Raw genomic sequence first — 20568 nt, 5'->3', positions numbered from 1 at the left:
GAAAAAAGAGTGCTGGGCCTCTCTCATGATGGTGCTCTTAAAAGAACCCTGACTATCAAGACTTGTAGGCCTTAATACACTACAATTGTCCTCTCCTAGTAAAGTACGTTGTTAAAACACATGAAATATTTTCATGACTTTAAAAATCCTCAATGTTTAATACATAATTTGACCTATGGAGGCCGCTTTTACTTTGCGTGTGCAATGTACTCTGGGTCAATGATGACAAAAGGCCATCCATAGAGAAAATATCAATACAATGCCTGACTACAATTTTGGTTGTACAACAAGAGAAGTGATGTAAGTCTTCACAGCTTTCTTAGCAATAGGAAGAGGAGATAGGAGTGGGAAAATGCTTGTGGACGAATACAATTTCCTAAAGAGCCACGGCTGTGTTCTCACCACTTCCCTCCTGATGCATTTGATCCATTTAGTCGACCAAAGCTGCTAAGAGGCTGCTAAAAGCTCAACGGTGCTGCTGGTTATAAGGGAAGACTAAAACTAAATGCAGGCCTACAATTTTCTCCCACAAGGAGTCCAAACACCCTCGAGTAGTGAGTGAAATCTGCTCTAAGAAACGTCAATGACATGAGAGGCTGGAAGCTCTCCTGCTAACCGTTCCTGCAGTTGCAGCCTCTGAAAGCGAACCATCAGACACAACCCTGATCATGGAGGAACCTGACAATCCACCAGTTGAGTCTCTTCAGCAATCCATAAGTGTACATTGTTATCCAAGTAAGACGGATGCAGCAACTCAGATGGATATAATGTTAGACACGTCAGATGCAGCGGTACAGTGGCCAGCAAATGTGCAATATCCCGTATCTACAGACCATGTTTACGCAGATAAACATGAAATGGCGTTTGATAACCAAGTAGAGGAGGACAGTCAGTTACAGGATCTGTTCCTCTCAGATGATGAACTTAGCGAGGAGAGTAAGGCACGACACAGACAATCTGATCCGCCCAGGAAGCAGAAATCACAAGCTTCAACTGACACCCATAAAGAAGATAAAGCATATAAGCTAATAGAGCTTTTTCTAGTGTTCGAGGAACAGTTAAAATAATTGTTTCAGCATTGTTAAAAGTGTGTCTCCTTGATTGTCAAGGAAGATATGAGAGAGCTACAAAATTAAGGATCACAGTTGACACTAGAGCTCAAATGTGCTAACTGCTGTAGTTACAGATGGCAGTCTCAGCCTAGAAGGGGCGGGAAACCTGCTTTTGGCAGCATCAGTTTTCTTCAGTGGCATGCACCATTCAACCTCTTAATCAAGGCCCTTGCTATTTTGGGAGCAATTTAGAACTTGACGTAGGGAGCAACACTAACACCTTGTCTCCCGGTGCAAATTGTCTGAGTCCCAGTCATGGCTGGGCCACCCACAGTGCCTGCACCACCGCCCAGACATCTGCGCAGCTCCCTGATTTCCCAAGGCAGCACCGCACTGGGAGCTGACTGGGGACAGAGAGGAGACAGCACAGGAAAGGGACAGAGCATCCCGCGGCCCCACAGGACTCGGCTGGTAGACATCCGTCTTCTCCCGGGCCGGCGGGAGGGGGATCGCGCGGGAAATGTAGGTAGCCTCTCGCCTAGATTTCCCTAGATTTCCCGCCGACCCCCAGGACCCACGAATCCTGCGTGGGTCCTGGGGTCAGACCCAGGTCTGGTCCTCGAGCCGGCTCCGGTTGGCGGCAGTGAGCCAGCGGCCAGTCGCAGCATGTTCCCGGGAGCTCACGCTGGCAAGGACGTGCTCCAGTTGACAACGGAGGAAGTCCCGCTCCTCCTCCAGGTCTGTGAGGCGCTTCCACGGCCAACGGATTGGCTCTGGGGGGCCTTTCACTCGGCGCCCTGCCCCTCCCGAGCCCCTGTTCAGGTGCCACTTGTGAGAGTCTTTACCCACAGATAGGGGTTTAGGGAGGGAGATGGAGTGCTTTCTTTCATTGTTGCAAACATGGCGAGAGTTTTTGTTGTATCATGAACAAAAGGCTCGCTGGCCACAAGTATAAAAAATAGTAATAATAATGATGGCGGTCACAGGAGGATTGGTGTTCCGCTCCCCCACTCCTAGTTGGCTGACAAGCCTGTGCACTGGTCCCCTCTGCAAGACAGACAAACATTAAGAAAACTCCATGCCTTGAGTCGGACCAATCGTGTACGTCTTCACTTACTGTTTTGAGGTTAATGTTACTACAGAACCGTACAGTCAGCTCCCAGTGCCATGCTGCCGTGGGAAATCAGGGAGCTGCACAGATGTCTGGGCAGGGGTGCGGGCACTGCAGGTGGCGCAGCCATGACCGGGACTCAGACAATCTGCATCGGGATACATGGTGTTAGTGTTGCTCCCTACGTCCAGTTCTAAATTGTGTGTGAAGTAGCAAGGGCCTCGATTATGAGGTTGAACGGTCTGACAGGCAGGGGGCGACACAGATTTATCACCTAAAAATCTTAAATGAATGGAGAGAGGCGGTGTCCGTGGCTCTAGGTTCAAAAAGTGGCCGATCATACCGCGGCCCTGTTAAGAGACCATCTGTCTCCGTCATAGAGTGGCTGATCTTCGTGGCTGATCTTCAGCGTTGCTTCTCTGATGTTTTCTCCTCCCTGCCAGGCTTCACATCCCACATACACCACCATGTGGAGAAGACCCCGGGGTGAAGGTGGGCTCTCGGCCATATCGCCTGCCCAAACATAAACGCAAGATCGTGTATCCGCTATTTCCTCCCGGGATAAGCTTTCACCATCTCTTCATTATCATTAAAATCTCTATATTATTCATCTACTGTACTTCTGTATGATCAATATCTTCAAACCCTGTATAGATTCCACTTGGTTCAGGGTAGACATTTCTTATTATCTTAACTGCAGATGATGGAATTACTCTGTTGATTCTTCTCCCCAGCCTCCCATGCGTTCACCGTGTAAACTGACGATATGAGGCATATGCGTAAGACCGAAAGTCAGAATTTCTTAAAATAATATACTGTTACGTTATGAGAGAATAATAAAAGTTGTTTGCCTTAGCCTGTAAAACTACTACAGCCTTCCAATGAAGGGCACAGTCCAGTTACAATTTTTTTCTTTAGTTGTAGAGTGTACTGTGTGTGGGTAAACATTATAGCTGAAAGTACAGGTACAGGTTTACAGGTAAACTTTTACAGCTGAAACTACACAACAGTCCTCCACTGTCTTGAATAACAAGCATGCCACCTAAAGTAAAACAGTAAAGTTCTAGATTCACACTAATACTTCCCACTAACTTCTATGGTTTTTCATCTGAGGACTTCAGTTACTGATTGAAATTCGATTGATATAGAATCACCACGTAGTTCTCCTGTAGATATGATAAGGTGTTCAATCAAATAGGTGCAAAATAATTCAAGGATGCCATTTGGCTACCATTTAACACATTTTAATCTTGTTGGTCAGAAAATATTGGAAAACGAGGAATCAAATTGAATTTACGATTTAAATTCATGATACACTTTATACAAGATACTTTTAGTTATTATGAAATACATTTTGTTCCATATAAAATAGGATACAAAATACATCAAATGAATGTAGAGAAATTAACGTTTCTGTAACATGGGCTGATGTTTTGACTTGCCTATTTGTGACCTGGTTCCCATTTGGTAAGCTAGCCAGTACTCTCCCGGTCATGGAGGGCAGCCAATAAAACATCTTGATTGAGGTAAACTGCCTCAAAGTTCTCATGTGCTGTAATGCACAGGATATTCCCTAAATAAAATCAAACCCATAAGCATCTTGTAAGTGCATTTTAATGTATATTCTCATAATGTACACTACATACCTATCTTATGATACTGTGGTTTGCGGGTGGTTTTGGTTTAAGCAGCCACACCTGTCTTGGGTCTAGCAAATTGGGCCTGGGACAAGGATGGCTGTCTACGTGTTTCTCGTGAGAGTAATCAACGAGCAACAGGTAAAATCCCCATTACCACACACACAGGAGGAGCCGTTGTCATGACATATTTTCCATCTGCTCCCGGCTTGTTACATCTTGCCACTGTCTACAATAAACTGGTGTGTTTGCAACATCTCCCTGTGTCCCTGAAAATGCCACACGGGCGGCGTGTTGCAGGCGGGTCTGCCACAAATACATTAGCAAATTAGTTTTGCTTCATACATTAGCATCCATCACCGTCATAACGTTGCGACTTCAACGGATGCTAATCTTGAAAATGATTGATATTTTAATGTGTTTTATCATATAATGATGGTTTGATCCAAATGCTTACCTTGAACAGCTGCTAACAGAAAGTGGAGCGCTTTACAACAAACACTCCCCCTCTGGGTTGGCATAGACAAGCAGGTGCTGCACAGACACCATCGATTTTGCCCAACTCTCGGCTCCTCACCTCTCTGATCGCCTTAATTTTGACGTACATTTTAAGTAATGTTCTTTATGTTGTCCTCCGCGCTAACGTTGCACTCGGGTTCAAATTTAAAAGGCTGAACAGAAGATATGTTTATCTCCCTGCAGGGTCAATAGAATGGGACCAAGCCCTGGTGCAACCATATGACGTAACTACGCAGGCTGCAGTAAGATTTTTTTAAATTCCATAAAAGCCAAGACATCTAGAATGTTTTTTATATCACATTTATATAGCTGATGCCAACGTTAATATATTAAGGCATACAAATCTTCATAGTCCGAGTTCCCTTTTACAAATCTCAACACAGCTCAACCATCTCATAGCCACGGGGCTATTTCTGCTGTCAAATAGAGTTGTTTTCCTGTTGTTATGTGGTGTGATTTGCATATTATATCACACACGGAATAAACATTTGTTTTGTTTTACTGCCCAAAAAAGGCTTGCTTGATTTCCAAAGTGACTTATATTGCTTCATTATATGCTTTATATGGAACAACACAAGTACGCTTTTAATTCCGATTTTTATATGTCTGTTATTAGGGCTGGGTGATATGGCCAAAAATGTGATCACAATGTTTTTTCAAATTTATCGATGTTGATAATTATGACGATATATATTGAATAATAATAATAATAATAATAATAATAATAATAATAATAATAATGATAATAATAATAATAATAATAATAATAATGCTCAATTTACAGTTTTAAGTGTATTATCATGGCTTTACCTTAAACACTGAATAAATAAAATAAAATAAAAAATATGTAAACTAATAACAGAAATAACTCATTTATAAGGGCTGCAGATATTCCTCTGTTATCCCATTCAAATTTGTATGCTTTTTATTTTAAATATTCAAATGTATTCAAAATTTTAATGCTCAATTTGGGAGGGGGTGGGGGGGTTTGGCAGCCCCGATCAGAGCGATCTTTTCTCCAAACAAAGCAAATAAAAACTCTAGATATATTTAATGTACTTTGTTTTTCGGGGCGATTGCAGATCGGTCCTGAAAAAATCCCGCCCACATTCTCGTGGCGCGGTGGTTGGGAACCTCTGCACTAAAGGACATTCCGTCGATGATGGTCGTTTTTATTTCGCATTTTCATCGCATTTTCATCGCCACGTCAGCGGAATGACTGGAAATTGTGGTTAAAGATGCACATTCCCTTGTACACACAGTGACACGCCAGACGAGAGGGAGGAGAGGGAAGCGCCGGTGCGTTGTGCGTCTCCGCCGATGAGGACTTTGCAGTTACCGGAATATTTCTCTCTAATGTTTGTTCACTGTACAACAACAACAACAACAATAATAATAATAATAATAATAATAATAATAATAATAAATAAAAATAAAACCATAATCGAATGGCAATTTCACCATTCGAATAATTTATTTTTGAATATTCAAATTCTATTCGAATTTTGTTACTCCAGCCCTACAATTTACACTAAAAAACATCATTGTCGTCTGGGAACAGTCCAAAAGGTTGTCGAATCTGCGCTTTGTGATTATATGCGGGGACATTTGGAGTGAACCAAGGGATTCTTACCGACCATGTCAGACCAGATGTCACTGAAAATCTCTGATTCTTTCTTTAATCGCTCTCCTATTGCGGGAGCCGCGCGGGTTGGGTGAAGGGCAAGTTCAAGTTCTAGTTGTTGTTTGAAGAAGACCCGCTCCGGGGGGCCTCATCCCGCAACCCACCGGAGAGTGGAGGAAGCACCGGTGCTCTTGCTGTACGATCGGCTGTATGTGTCACATGGTTGTTTCTCTGCTGTACGATTGGCTGTTCGTGTCACGTGGTTGATTCTGTGGTGTACGATTGGCTGTTCGTGTTGTACATCTCTTGATGACGTTTGTGCCAACACAATAAGTCAATTTTAGTGATTGAAGACACTTCTGCAAAGTTAGTATATAACACTTATGGTTAGATGGATCAAGCTTCCGTTAAACCGTTGCTTAAAATAGTCATTCTGAGTTTCAGAAAGGGTCTTATTTTAATATCTTAAAGAATTTATTTTTCGATATGACACAGCTGTATAATTCCAGTAAAAATGGTTGCAGCGTCAGTCATTCGTAGCCAATAATGCACAGACTGACACTTGATGGCGTCTCCTCTCGAGCGGGTCGAGGCGGTAATTGCTTCTAATCATAACGCTCCTTGTCCTAAATGGCAATTATTAGATTCAAAATTCAAGATTAAATCTTGAAAGGTACTCATTTCATACCTCTCAGTGACCAACTCCCATCGACAGCCACGCCCGCTGCTTTTCCTCTGCCAAGATGGCGGCCGACCTCTCACGTTTTTGGGGGACAAATCAACTTCGCGCCTGCGGTCACCTTTTGCTATCATGTCTTCCTGGCCATAGCACTGACAAAGCGTTACCCAACAACGACGAAATTTACCCCTGTGTGTGTGTGTGTGTGTGGTGGAGGGGGTTCACAATTACTGATTTTCGCTAGTTGCCAGTTTTTCATAATAGTCGTTGACTATTTGTCTTTTACCTATTATGTTGGAAATATGAAGAGAGAGGAGTTCAAAGGTAGCAATGAATGATTGATGACTGAATGATTGTAAATTAAAGGTGCAGTCTGCCGAATTTACTGAATGGACTTGGCAGAAATGGAATATTATATTCATAACACAGGTACTCTTCACTTACCGACTGAGTTCTGTTCCTGGGACCAGGTCGTTAAGTGAATTGGTGGATAAGCGAGGACCCGTGTTATTTCATGGTAAGGGAGCGTGGCCATTGTGAACGCTAGGGTAGTGAATACTGACAGACTGCGCAAACGAGACGGACTGAGACTAAGATGCGCGATGAGATGCTTGACGCTGCGACGCCACACACGCACGTATTGTACGCGGCGCACGACCCCAACTGGTGACTAACCTCACCATTTTGGAAATGTGATACTGTAAGTTACAATGTCAAGGGAGAAAGATAATTTACTTTTTTAAAGTGCCCCCTTATTTTTACAGTGTGATAGGAGGGAGGGAGGGAGAGAGAGGCCTCGCACGTGAAGATGTGTCTAGATGTGGCTTTTTTGCATGTGTTGGAAACATGTATTTCTTTGTATGTGCGTGTTAACATGTGTGTGTGTGTGTGTGTGTGTGTGTGTGTGTGCAGTCCGTGCGGGGGAAAACAGCAGTAGGGGGAATGATGGTGGTGTTTTCGTCCCAGTGATGGATGTGTCTTGACGGGTAGCGTAACCCCCCCTGAGCTCGGCCTCTGCCAGGGTCAAACTACCTTTCATATCGGTTCAACACAGAGAGGACGAGAGGATTTCAGAAGATCGGGGGGTGGGGGGGGGGGGGGGGGGGTTCACCACCACACAATCTCCTGGCCCACTTCCATCTTATCAGATTCCCCAGCTGTCTCCCTTCCAGAAAACAAGTAGGAGGGGGGCGGGGCGGATTGTTACGCAATCTCTTCAGTTCATTAAGGGAGAAAGAGGCAGCGAGCGAAAGACGTCGAGCATATGCGTGGCACAGCTAACGGCAGAGTGCGGGGGGCGGGGGGGGGGGGGATTCTGAAGGGATTCCCTCAGCTATTCTGTTTTGGCTGCGGCATCACAGGGGCTTCTCCCATCTTCGCCACAGGAAATGGGACTTTGACAGTCGACTTTGTAGGAGCACAGTGCCGCTGCCAAGGTATTATGTTCGACAGAGGGCGAGAATTTTCCTTTTACCGAAATATGGAGACAATTAGGGAGGAACTCATGCTCCGGCGGATTTACACAGAAATGGAAAACACAATAAAAGTTCCAATGCTTGAAAAACCACTGTGGCTGTGACAATAAAGACTTTTCTACCACACATTTTTAGGTTTTTATCCACTGGGGAGGAACTTGCGCTCCGGCGGCTTAACACAGAAATGGAAAACACAATAGAAGATCCAACGCAATAAACACTTATCGAGCAGACGTTTTTAGGTTCTTACTGCCAAAAGAAATACCCAAGCATTCGTGTTGCTCTCACCCTGAGAGAGATTTGAGATTTTTATTTAGACCAACGGTGACACACTGACTGCTTTTTAAGGACAGCATACATTCAGATAAGTTCATCTGTACAGTAGAGTGGCGGACGGGGAAGCGAGGAAGTCGAGGTGTTGAAACATAGTTTTTTGAGGAATTCTTTCCAAAATGTTTTCTTAAAAATGAATTCCAATGTTCCCCACTTTTCCATAAAAACACAGTATCTTACAAAAGCCTAATTAGATATTGGAGGGGGGGGGGCAAAGAGTTCTTTGGTATTGAATCGGATTTCAATATTATAATATTGTGTTTAATAATGTAGAACAAATTGAGGAGATTTGTCACTTTGGCGTATGACAACGAGGGTTTTTCCACCAAATGTCTTTCCTCTTGTCGTTGACTCTAAAAGGACATGCTCTTCATTCTGGAACACTGAGCAGAGTGGGACGTGCGTGAGCATCGTTATCGGGCGGCTGTGTTCAGCTAGCTATTTAATACTGCATTTTGGCATCATGTAAGTTAAACGCCATACGACACATTCCATAGTGTCTGCTGTTCTCTCAAAAAGAACTATATAAGGCTGTGGAATGACTGCATTTGAAAAAATTGTGTTTGCACTTAAGGCCGACACCAGCTTTTTAGTATTCATTGGAAAGGCGGTGGGTTATTGAGCAGCAAGTGGTTTTCATATCTTAGACCAGTGGTTCTCAACCTTTTTCGAATCAATTAAGATAACCATTATTCCCTTGAACCCCAAATCTGAGAAAAATCGTATGTTTATGATTTAGTCCAGGGGTCTCAAACTACAGGCCCGGGGGCCACATCCGGCCCACGAGACAATTGAATATGGCCGCTACATGGTGGTAATATATAAATATATATATAATAATTTATTATTAATATATATTAAATTAAATATATGAGTATATTATTATATATTAAATATATTAATATATATTAAAATATAACCCAAAAATATTTTATTTCAAATCGCAATGATTAATTAATCCACACAAATGAACCGAATGTTTTAAATATTAAATAGAATTAAATAGATTATAAGAGAGCCATTTCTAACAGGATTACTAGGCAATTCACTCATGTGCGGGAGAAAAAAACCCAATCCAAAACAAAACAAAACACAAAAACAGGCTAGTTAACCCTTGAAGTTCAACACGGCCTACCTCGAAGAAGACAACGTGGCCAGTGGACCCCAGGCCGTTTGAGTTTGAGACCACCGGTTTAGCCCAAACTTCCATAGCTGTCTTCACTATAGTAATTTCATTAAAAGTGAAAATATGATCAAAACAGTAATTATTTTACATTCTCCAATGATGCCAATGTCTTATAAATGAAGTGATTGCGAAGTTAAAATAATAATAAGTTTGACCCCTCTGGAACCCACGTTGAGAATCACTGTCTAAGACATTGTTTAGTCTTTACAAACATTATTCTTCTGATATGGCAATGAATGTGAATGAAACGAAACACAGGCCTTCCAAAAACCGAGCATGTTTGAAAAGACTGCTTCAAATATGAATGACGTTTAAGCCAAAACCATTGAAAAGAAATGAACACAGACTTCACTTTGTTATGTCATTGAACACCTATACACCAATTTTTTTTTTTCCAGTAGGGGACAACAACATTACACCTTAGATATGAGGCAATACATCCTTATTTTACTGCTACGATTTGAGAGGAGTCAGTCAGTGTAACCCATTGGGTGTAAACGGTGACATTCTGTCGAGGCTGATGTCGGCCCCGCAGTCGTCCAGGTCGCACATTGAGTCAGTGGCGATTTCGTTATTGTGGGAGAACTGGGATATTCTGTCAAAGGTCTCCTCCTGGTCAATACATTCGACCACGTTGGGGATCATGTTCACATAGGCGTTCACTATCTCCTTGTGGAACAGGGTGTCCTGGTTGTAGGACACCAGCTCGTTGCTGATGTTCACAGTTTCCACCGGGGTGCTGGAGCAGAAGTGCCGGCACCCCAGGAGGCTGGCGAAGGCCTTCCTGAACTCGGCGTTGAACGCGTATATGACCGGGTTCAGCGACGAGTTGGTCCAGCCGAACCACACGAACACGTCAAAAGTCGTCTCGCTGACGCAGGGCAGCCCGGCGTCCGGGTCCGTCGCGGCCCTGCTGCAGAAGGGCACCATGCAGTTGAGCACGAAAAAGGGCATCCAGCAGCACACGAACACGCCCATGATCACCGAGAGGGTCTTGAGAACTTTGGTTTCCCTCTTGATGGAGGTCTTCAGGGTGGTGTGGTGCTGGCACTCGAACCTGTTGGTCCTGCAGCTCTGCGCGTGCTCGGCGGCGCGCTCCAGCGACGCGATCCTCCTGATCTGGATCTGCGCGATCCGGTATATCCGCGTGTAGGTCACGATCATGATCGCCACGGGGATGTAGAAGCTGATCAGGGAGGAGGATATGGCGTATTCCCGGTTGAGGCTGGAGTCGCAGTTCTCCTCCCTGGGCAACGCGCCGGCGCCGGACGCGTTGCGCGTCCCGGTCGCTTCTTCCTCCTCGCTGGCTTTGTGCCAGTTGAGCTGGACCGGGATGAACGAGATGAGCACGGACAGAGTCCAGGTGACGCCGATCATCACGAAGGCTACCCGCTGGGTCATTTTCCTCTCGTAACGGAAGGGGCTTGAGATGGCCCAGTAGCGGTCCACGCTGATGACGCACAGGTTGAGGATGGAGGCGGTGGAGCACATGATGTCGAACGCCACCCAGACGTTGCAGAAGGCGCCGAAGGGCCAGTAACCCGCCACCTCGGCCACGGCTTTCCACGGCATCACCAGCACGGCCACGAATAGATCCGACAGGGCGAGGGACACGATGAAAATGTTGGTGACTTTGGTGCGCAGGTGGCGAAAGCGCAGCACCGCGGAGCAGACCAGTATGTTACCCAGCAGGGTCCACAGGATAAGCAGGGACAGCAGGCACCCGGTCACCGTCCGGGTGACCAGCTCCCTCCCGCCGCCGGACGACGTCGCCCTGGTCTCGGTGCTGTTCCACATTGTCTCTCCGAGCGGCACCGGTGCGGACTCGCTCCCGTGCACGGATGAGAGGTACCTCGCAGGGTTCTCCATGTGTCCTTCAGGGGAAGGTGCAGTCCATGGCTCCGTACGCGTGGATGGGCGCAGTGATGGAGCACTCGCCGCGTAGTTCACGTCGCCCTGCCCTCAGAGGCAGCCCCCCTGCTCCGAAGTGGAAAACAGACAGAAAGAAGGAGAAATGGTAAACATTTGGGTAGAGGGTTGAAGCTTTCGGTGCGCAAAGCGGCGGCTCCGGCGCGACAGACGTCGGAGAAGTCATGGTGCTGCCTCGGTGCGACCCGCCCCGATGCAGCCTCACAGTCCGTACATCCAAACTACTCCGAGTGGGTTGGTGATGTGCGTGAGAGAGGAGGGAGTCCCCTGGGGGCGAGCAGCACACACACACACACACACACACACACACACACACACACACACACACACACACACACACACACACACACACACACACACACACACACACACACACACACACACACACACATACTTCGACACAGTAACCACACTAAACCATACCATACCATGTAATCACATCTTCTGTGGGAAGTTACGCACATACACGTATAAACCCAAATCCCAATAATAATAATAATAATAATAATAATAATAACAATAAGAAGAAGAAGAAGAAGAAGAAGAAGAAGAAGAAGAAGAAGAAGAAGCAGAAGAAGAAGAAGAAGAAGAAGAAGAAGACAACAACTGTCCCAAGCCGGGTTTTGCAAAGAAATCAGATCGTTCACACAGTGTGCAGGAAACGTGTGAAATGTGTTATCAAAACCACAGATCAACAAGGTTATATAAAAATGCCATAAAACGGGGAGTATCTTCGACTTGTCGCTCATGCATGTCTATAATAATCTGCTCACCTCAATGCACCCCGCAGAAAAAATATATATATTCGATTAGAGTCATTAGATAAGAATTCCTTAAGTTGTTGAACCTATATTTTCTTAGGGTTTCCCTTAGAAAAATACAGGTTTTGCAAATTGAAGCATCATTTAAAAGTTGATCCGATGACCCACTTTCTCCAGTGTGGCGCCACTAGTGCGGCGCTGTCCGTGGTGCTGAAACCACCTCGGCGGCAATACCTTCCCTGTGATGGGGTACATACTGTAAATTATCAGATTTATAAAAACACTATGAACTAAGTTGCATTTCCATTCATTTTTATATTTTATATTTGTATTCTGTATTATTCCTCGTCAATTCCACTCTGTATATTCCTGAGCTTGTCTATGACTTACTTTTAATTTGCTTTGCTATATTTTCTTAGCTTGGTGTACATAGTCTTACTTTCTGTCCTTGTCCCATCTTATCTGATCCTTATTTTAACTTGTCTTGTTTCAGTTCCCACTGCGGACCCTCTGGTCAACTTATCCTCAGGTAAGTCACATTCAGACTCGCATCGAGCGCGCGCCACAACATCTGCCTGCTTCCGGTTTTATGACGTCACGGATATTTTTAGACGCGTCTGCACGCCTGTCAAATCGTTCTGACATTCCGTCAAAATAATCTCCGAGCGCCCTCTGCCAAATTCTCCGGAGTAGCCTAATCCGGGGCTTTCCGTGCCAGACCTACCCTACATCCCGGAGAGAAAAAACAAACAAGCAAAAAAAACCTATAATCTCAACATGGAAAGTGTGTGGCGCATCAGGCAACGACGATGTCAGAGAGTCCTATGGGGTGTGTGTGTGTGTATATATATACACACACACACACATATATATATACACACACACCCCATAGGACTCACTGACATCTTCGTATATATATATATATATATGTATATATATATATATATATATATACATATATATATATGTGTGTGTGTGTGTGTGTGTGTTTCTGTATGTATTAATTTATATATGTATACATTCATATATACGTATATACTTCTATAGTTCTATAATTCTCTTCTATAATATGATTGATGGCGTAACAAATGAAATCCGGAACACACTGAAATGTTCCCATAAACCATTTGTGATTCCAATTTTTTTTTTTTTTCATTAAGATATTCAGGATGGATTACCGGCAGATTGGAGTCATTTGTGCGTTACAACAGCGGATTGAAAGCCTCGAGCGTTCAGCAAATCCTGAAATCAAGCGACCTGGCGCCATCATGCGGCCCCAACGTCTACTTGACTTAGCTGAATAGAACTGCAGTTTTACAAATGGGTTATAATATATGTAATAAGTAATTTAAGAAAATCAAACCCTCAGCAGTTCCCACACAGACCTCTGCGCAGGTCTTATGATGGGCATTAGTGTGAAAGGCACTTTGGATGACAAAAAGTTTTTTTTTATTTCAATAGGAATAAACAGATATAGATAGATGTTCATCAGCATATTTCACAAATAATTTCATTTGAGCACCACCTTCATTAGAATCTCACAAAAAATCGTGTCACAGTGCTTTAATAATGATTTCTGATCAGCATGGCAATATATGAACATGGATTTTAAAGTATTGCATTTTGAGCCTATAAAAATGCATTGACCACAAGTTGGCACATACTGAGAGCACATACAGTAAATAGCACCACGTTTAGAACTGTATGAATATCTAATTAGCTAATAATAATAATAATAAAACATAGATTCAAAATAAAGTTGTACATTAGGCCTATCTCACTTGCTTCATACACATAGGTATCTTGTTAATTTCACAGAAGGATATTTTTCCAATTCTGACCTCTGACCTGTAGTTGTAAACTGAAAATCACTTGTCCATTTTAACAGTCTTCAACACATCTATTTCTTCACCATTATGTGTAATGAGCATTAGCAAACAGAATGGTAATTCTCCTATTTTGAACCCATGATATTAACTCTGTGTATTACATTCATGAGATTCTGCTATTTGAGCATTTTTCTCTTTTTTGCCAGTAGTCTATAAGACTAAACAATAAATTGAATGGTGATTTTCCCTTTTAACTTAATTAACTCCTTCTTCGGTGTATCAGAGGGAAATAGTGGCATATTTGGGCTCTAGAAGGATATTGCTCACCCTCAGTGTGGCGGCAGATTGATGGCAGAAGTTATCGGATTTGGTTAGGGACAATAATGAGAGAACCTTCAGAAAAGGATCACAATGCCATTGACAATAACAGCAATAATCCTCAAACAAAGCTAAACTGAGAACTATTGTCCAATATAAAATTAATATTCAAAGTAGAGTGTGCGCCAGCATAGTGTTGTATTTGCATACTGTTCCCTTGAACTGTTTGACTTACGATAGAAAGTAAATGAGAACCATATCCATTTACAATATGCATATTACAAATTTATACAAAATCTGCAAAAGCATTTAAAGTGTTTTCTGCTGCATGATTAACTGAATGAAATACAGTACTTTTCTCTAGTTAGTTGTCTGGAACTTAGAGGTGTTTCTGCAGATTGTCTTTCATGTAGTACGTCTTTCAATAGCTGATGTGGAAGTTTTTTCAAGCTTGGTTGTTTTACAGCCCTCATACAGACTTGGCAGGTACGACAGAGTTTATGCCTCTTTCCTGTTGCAGCAAAAGCCAAAACCCACTGAATTATGACTGCAGACGTGTGCTACGGGTCTTTCTTGAACTTAAATACTAACAAGACAAAAAAGGCACGTCGCCACACAGCTTGGTTTGGCCTTGCCTTTGTTGTATACAAGCCGGTTCTTCAAAAACAAGCTGTGGTAACATTGATCTGCCTCTGCAATCCCTAGACTGAGGAATGGTAATTTTCGTCTATCTCCATGGCTTGCTTTCAAGTCTGTTTTTGGAACGCCCAAGAGCGCCTCCTGAGCGGTTGGCCCCCACTGCGAGGTGCATATCCGTGATCTTGCAGTGACAAGAGTTCTTGTGCATGTCATATAGCGCGCCGGTGCTCTGTTCACTGGTCAGACCCTGCGGAACACTTCGAAGAGTGACGCCACAGAATGCATGCGGTAGAAGAGGTTCATAGGAACGGCGAAATTGAGAACTGTGGTCCATATGCTGAAGCCGAACGTCTCCTGCTCCAGCCCATTGTCGTACTGTGGTCGGCAGCCGAACGCAGGGAGGATCCACAGCTGAAAAGAAATGACGAAAGTAAAAATCAGTTAAAAGTCAAATTCAGAAATTTGGTTTGGTAGACCTGATCAATGCATCATCTGTTGTTTGATAAGACAGGCATGATGTTAAACAAGTGATCTGCAAGTGATGATGCAGATAATATTGAGAGAGCTTTGCTATGCCTGAAAGGACTTGTATTTTATACATTAGAATATAAACACAAATAGGAAATAACCCCCCCAGATCTAAAATGGCATTCAAATGTTACAAAGTCTTACCGAGATGTTGCACATGATCAGGAACACAGCGATGTTTTTCAAGATTTGCCTCTTCATATTTGGTGGTTCCACCAACTTGTTCCCCGTGGTCAGGGAGGGCTTGGAGGACTTCCTTGTACACCTGTACACCTGTCCATTCTCCACCTGCTCATTACCTATGGTGACGCAGTCCCTGTCCGGAGTCTCGTAGGCCCTGTTGATGATGCCGTTGTACGGTGGCGCGAGGGACGAAGTGACAGAAAAGATTTCTGGAGTGGCTGGCAGATCGGGATCGACCCTCTCTCCATCCTCCCGCTGGCGATAAAGGGATTCTATGATGAAGAGGTTCTGGACGTACTTCTCCAAGACTATGAGCAGGGAGTAGATGAGGTTTGTCCAGCGATAGGGCGGACTGCTGCTGGAGCCCAATACAGCCACCACACTGCACCAGGACATCAGCCAGGATCCCACCGAGGAGCCAAAAAGCAGCTCTGTGTCCAGCTGCCTTGAAGGGTTCTTTGTGGTGTCCACTGGCATGTGGTCCGCCCGGTAGATCAACAGTCCCGAGGCCCCGGCGGAACACATAAAAACTAGCATGACGATGCCGTAGCAATAGAACATGGAGATGGCCGACTGGCGCGTCTTGAGGGATTCCTCCACGTGGATGATGTAGACCACCAGAACTCCGATAGTGCTGGCCAGGGCCACCAGGCCCAGGATCGGGCCCAGGATCAGACTGTGGGTTTTCGTGGCGGGCCTCTTTCGGTTGGAGGACATGTCGATGGCCCTGCCGATGTTCTTCCACATGACAAACAGTATGGCGGAGACAAAGATGTGGTACTCAATGTTGAAGGGGTACAGATAGTAGAGGCTGTTGGAGAACATGGAGCAAGCGCTGGTGGTGCAGTTGCAGTGAGGCTCTGAGTGCACTGCAAAAACAAGACATTCATGACATTTGGGGCTGCATTAACTAATTTAGAACATTTAAGGTTTCCATTTAAGTGATATTGACAACAACAAAGAAGAAAATCTTATACTGTATATCAAAACCCAGACTATAGCATTTGACGTATTACATTTCACCAGAGCCATTCAAGATCATCCATAAGTTAAATAGACTACGAGAATACTACCTTGTCATCCTGTATTGTATTTCACATGCACAGAGGAAGACATGACACAGAAGACCTCTTGCCTACACTCCAGAGTTGCACCACAAAGGAGGATAAACAAAGGCTTATTTTATATAAGCTTGAGAAAGCAAGTCGAGCGAAATTGGGAGGTGAAGTGGTTTGCTTTGCCTGGTCTAGTACCTAAGTATTTGTTTAAAATAGAGTAGTCAAAGTAATCATCCCATTTACCTAACCACCATATCTATACACACCAAGACAAACAACATTGTTTAAAGCTAGTCCCAATAAAACCGCTGTTTTATTGGGACTGTTTTATTTTATTTGTTTTTGGTGTATACATTTTTTTTTTAAATTTAAATACAGGTGTTATTTTTCTATATCTGGTCTGGAAGATAACAGGCACTTTTACTTACTTATTCCTCTTGAATCACACACACACACACACACACACACACACACACACACACACACACACACACACACACACACACACACACACACACACACACACACACATCGTAGAAACACTACTGCCCCCTACAGATCATCTTCACAAAACCCAGGTATCCTAACCCCCCAGCCCACTTCCCACCACCCCACCCGCCACCGCCCCCTGAAGGACAGCACCATGGTCCTGCACCCTTTAATTAAAAATGGAACAACAGCCAGGGTGCAGCCAGCCTCAGAGTCAGCCGGATATGAGGACGAGTAGCCGAACCCCCCAACCCTTGGCTTAGATGTATCAGTTACTGTAATTGCAGCACCCTTGGGAGTAGCTAGCCTGAGACAAAGCCGTCTGAGGTCAAGCGGGAGGAGGGAGGAGGGGTTAAAAAGGAGGGTGGTGGTGGTCGGAGTGTGGGGAAAGGACCGCTGTGTGCCTCTTGAAACCTAATAGAGAGGCGCTCAACACAAACAAGACCTGTGGGGGCTGTCTAACTAACCTCCCTTCCCCTCGCCTAACCCTCCGCTTCTACCCCTTTCTTCTAGTCATTGAAGCCAGCTCTCAAGTGGACTATTGTACTTTCCCTCCAGGTACAAGCCTGCAATCGCCCACTTGGCCCCTTACCTATGGTGAGGTTTCCGTAGCCCAGTGCGGACAGCCTCCTCTTATGGTTGTTCAAGAAGTGTTCTGCCTCTGACATCACTCCGTTGCACCACAGGAGAAGGTTAGTGAAGACGGCATGGATTACGCCGAATCTAAGGAAACAAGCATTTGCGAAAATGAGCTTACTAAGGGCGACAGTAACCCACCTGTTACACCTAACTTGACCACTTCAAGTTGTGATATGTTGTGCATGTGTAATGAATTTCAAAAAGAACTACTGTGGATGACGTGTAAAAATATAGCTGTTTACTGACCTCTCAAATGTTTCAAAGTTCTTGATGACATCCTTGATGTGAAACCACAAAAAATACACCTAGACAAACGGCAAAGCCCAAACGGAGGAAAAAGAGATATGTGAAGTGAACAGTAGGTCAAAGCTGAACAGGATAAGATGGCGTGTTAGTAAGTCCCTCTGGGATTGGGAGTCCTCTGGGAATACAACTGTCCCCTGTTTTCTCAACTAAAAGCTGCATACAAAACCCTCTACAATGACAGCATGTGTCGTGTGTAACCGAACCCATAACCATTTGGAAAGCCATGTGTAATATTCCCAAATGAGTTGTAAGCTTTCAGCAGACCACTGATTTTGTTGGTGGTAGCTGCAGGTGTCTGCTCTCACAGTAACTCTCCGTTTGATAGAACTAAATAGCCAAACAGCATCATTATTTGGAACAATTATTTCAGTACACTAAAATACAAAGGGTCCCACTGTGCCATGCAGTAATAACGCTACTTTGCCAATATACATATCAAGCCTCAGTGAAAAGTTTATTGTAGCCTACTACCGAAAAGAATGACATGTAGCTTTAAACACAAAATGGAGATCAACAATATTGGTTGCACAAAAATCATTCAGAAAATATAGCAAAAATGAATATATATATAGATTTCATTTCAATGTATTAATGTTCAAACCACATTCGTTGAATTCATTGTATTTATTATTGGGGTTGATTGATCGACCAGAAGTTGGGAGAGACCTTTTGCAGCTGCCATAGGCCAATAGCTTAATATTTAAGGATAATCAATAAAGGACCTTTTTCTTTTTTCAATGTCTCAAGGTGCTCACGGTTGCAGAAATATTCTCACATTTAAGGCAGTGTGGGTCGACCTACCTGTGCAATCGTGTGAGTTGCATGCATAACAGGGTAAACTCCGAGCACGGCAGACACACAGGACTGATATCCCACATAGTAGCCGATGCGGAAAGCGTCCATGATCAGAGACAGGAGGGCGAGAAGAGTCAAACCACCTACAAATGCAATACAATTCTATCAATATCACTGAGAAACAGAATCAATTTAGACATGTCATCAAAATGGCATTCCATTGCATTGCATTGCACAGCAAACATTGCATCCTTTACTGTCAAAGTGCAACATGGTTTGACATATCAGTGCAGCCTGCACATGTTTTGGTGTGATGCATAGTTTTAATGCTTACCATAAACCTTCAGATTTTACCTCGTATCCAGCATGTGGTGGCGTGCACGTCCTTCTCGGTGTGCAGGCTGCTCTTCCTGTCCCTGATCAGGATGTACCACATCATCCAGGCCAGCTGCATGATCATGAGGCAGGAGATGAAGGCCAGCAGGTGCTCTTCCTTCACCGAGGGTCCGTGGTGGGCCATGGCCAGCATCAGGGCGGCACCGATCAGCAGTACGTTGGTCCCGTACTGGCCGCTGAGGATCTCCGAGCTCCTCCGCGGGTAGTCCGCCGTCAGGTCGAGCTTCAACTTGGGGAAGAACTTCTTCTCGTGCTCGGAGCTGGACGACGAGGAGGAACTGTGGCAGTATTTGTTCAGGCACATGATGTCCAGGCCGCCGTGCTCCACCATGGTGCTGAGGTGAGTCGCGAAGCCGCGGTCCCAGTAGGAGACGCAGTCGAGCCCTCAGTGCGCTATAAGTGCGCCCGGAGGTGGCCAAGTGCGCAACCTGCTGCCACAATGTGAGGATTCAGAGCGGCAGGGACCCTGCCAAACATTGCTCATTCAATCTCGCAGGGCCGGCTCAGTGCGCACACAGCTTCAGTGTCCAAAAAAAAAAAAAGCTCAGGAGGGATGAATTTGACAATAGATGCGGCTTGTCGTCCTGGACGCACGGACCATGGACCTGAAAAGAAACGTCTTTATGTCCGTCTAGTAACACACTCTCTCCCTGGAGCCACAGATCACGTGCAAAATATGAGATAAGTGATGCCCAGACCCTAACCCTCACAAAACTCACATATAGCATTCACTGTCTTCCAGACGAAGGAAAGCCTCTGATCAGATAATCGGCCCATTAAAAGAAAAACCCACTTCCCTTCCCAGTTAGTCCTTAGGTGCAGAAGGTGAGATCCATCTCTTACAGGTGTCAGTTGGGAGGCCAGTGGCTAACTTTCCTGCAGCAAGGTCTTTTATATGAATATTGTGCCTCGCTCCGCACTTCTTTATTTCAACTTGTCGTTGTGGGTTAAGAGCGGTGTGGGAGGGGGAAAAAAGATCACGTTTCAGTAGAGATCCACAATCGCTTTTTGTGAATGTCTCGTGAGCTAGAACATCCCATAATTTCGTGTGGGTTGGCCTGGCTATAGGATGGATGATTGAT

The 20568-nt window shown here is 44.5% G+C and overlaps 2 protein-coding genes across 2 annotated transcripts; both read right to left on the bottom strand.

Annotated features, from left to right (window-relative positions):
• Positions 1-10090: 10090 nt before the first annotated feature.
• drd5a (dopamine receptor D5a) lies at positions 10091-11485 on the bottom strand (the record flags this gene model as incomplete). Its single annotated transcript, XM_080000052.1, has 1 exon — positions 10091-11485. One exon carries the CDS (start codon positions 11483-11485, stop codon positions 10091-10093), a length of 1395 nt encoding a protein of 464 aa, XP_079856178.1.
• Positions 11486-15332: 3847 nt separating this feature from the next.
• On the bottom strand, positions 15333-19820 carry otop1 (otopetrin 1; the record flags this gene model as incomplete). The annotated part of the gene is made up of 6 exons (XM_080000837.1): positions 19445-19820; positions 19097-19233; positions 18236-18294; positions 17943-18073; positions 15765-16672; positions 15333-15503 (listed from the first exon to the last, which is right to left on the bottom strand). The coding sequence occupies exons 1-6, from the start codon at positions 19815-19817 to the stop codon at positions 15333-15335; spliced, it is 1779 nt and encodes a 592-aa protein (XP_079856963.1). The 5' UTR covers positions 19818-19820.
• Between the last annotated feature and the right edge of the window lie 748 nt (positions 19821-20568).

Source organism: Zeus faber, assembly GCF_960531495.2.
Source record: "Zeus faber genome assembly, chromosome: 5".
NCBI lineage: Eukaryota > Metazoa > Chordata > Actinopteri > Zeiformes > Zeidae > Zeus > Zeus faber.
Note: the sequence above shows the minus strand (reverse complement) of the source record. Positions and strands in the feature narration are given on the sequence as shown.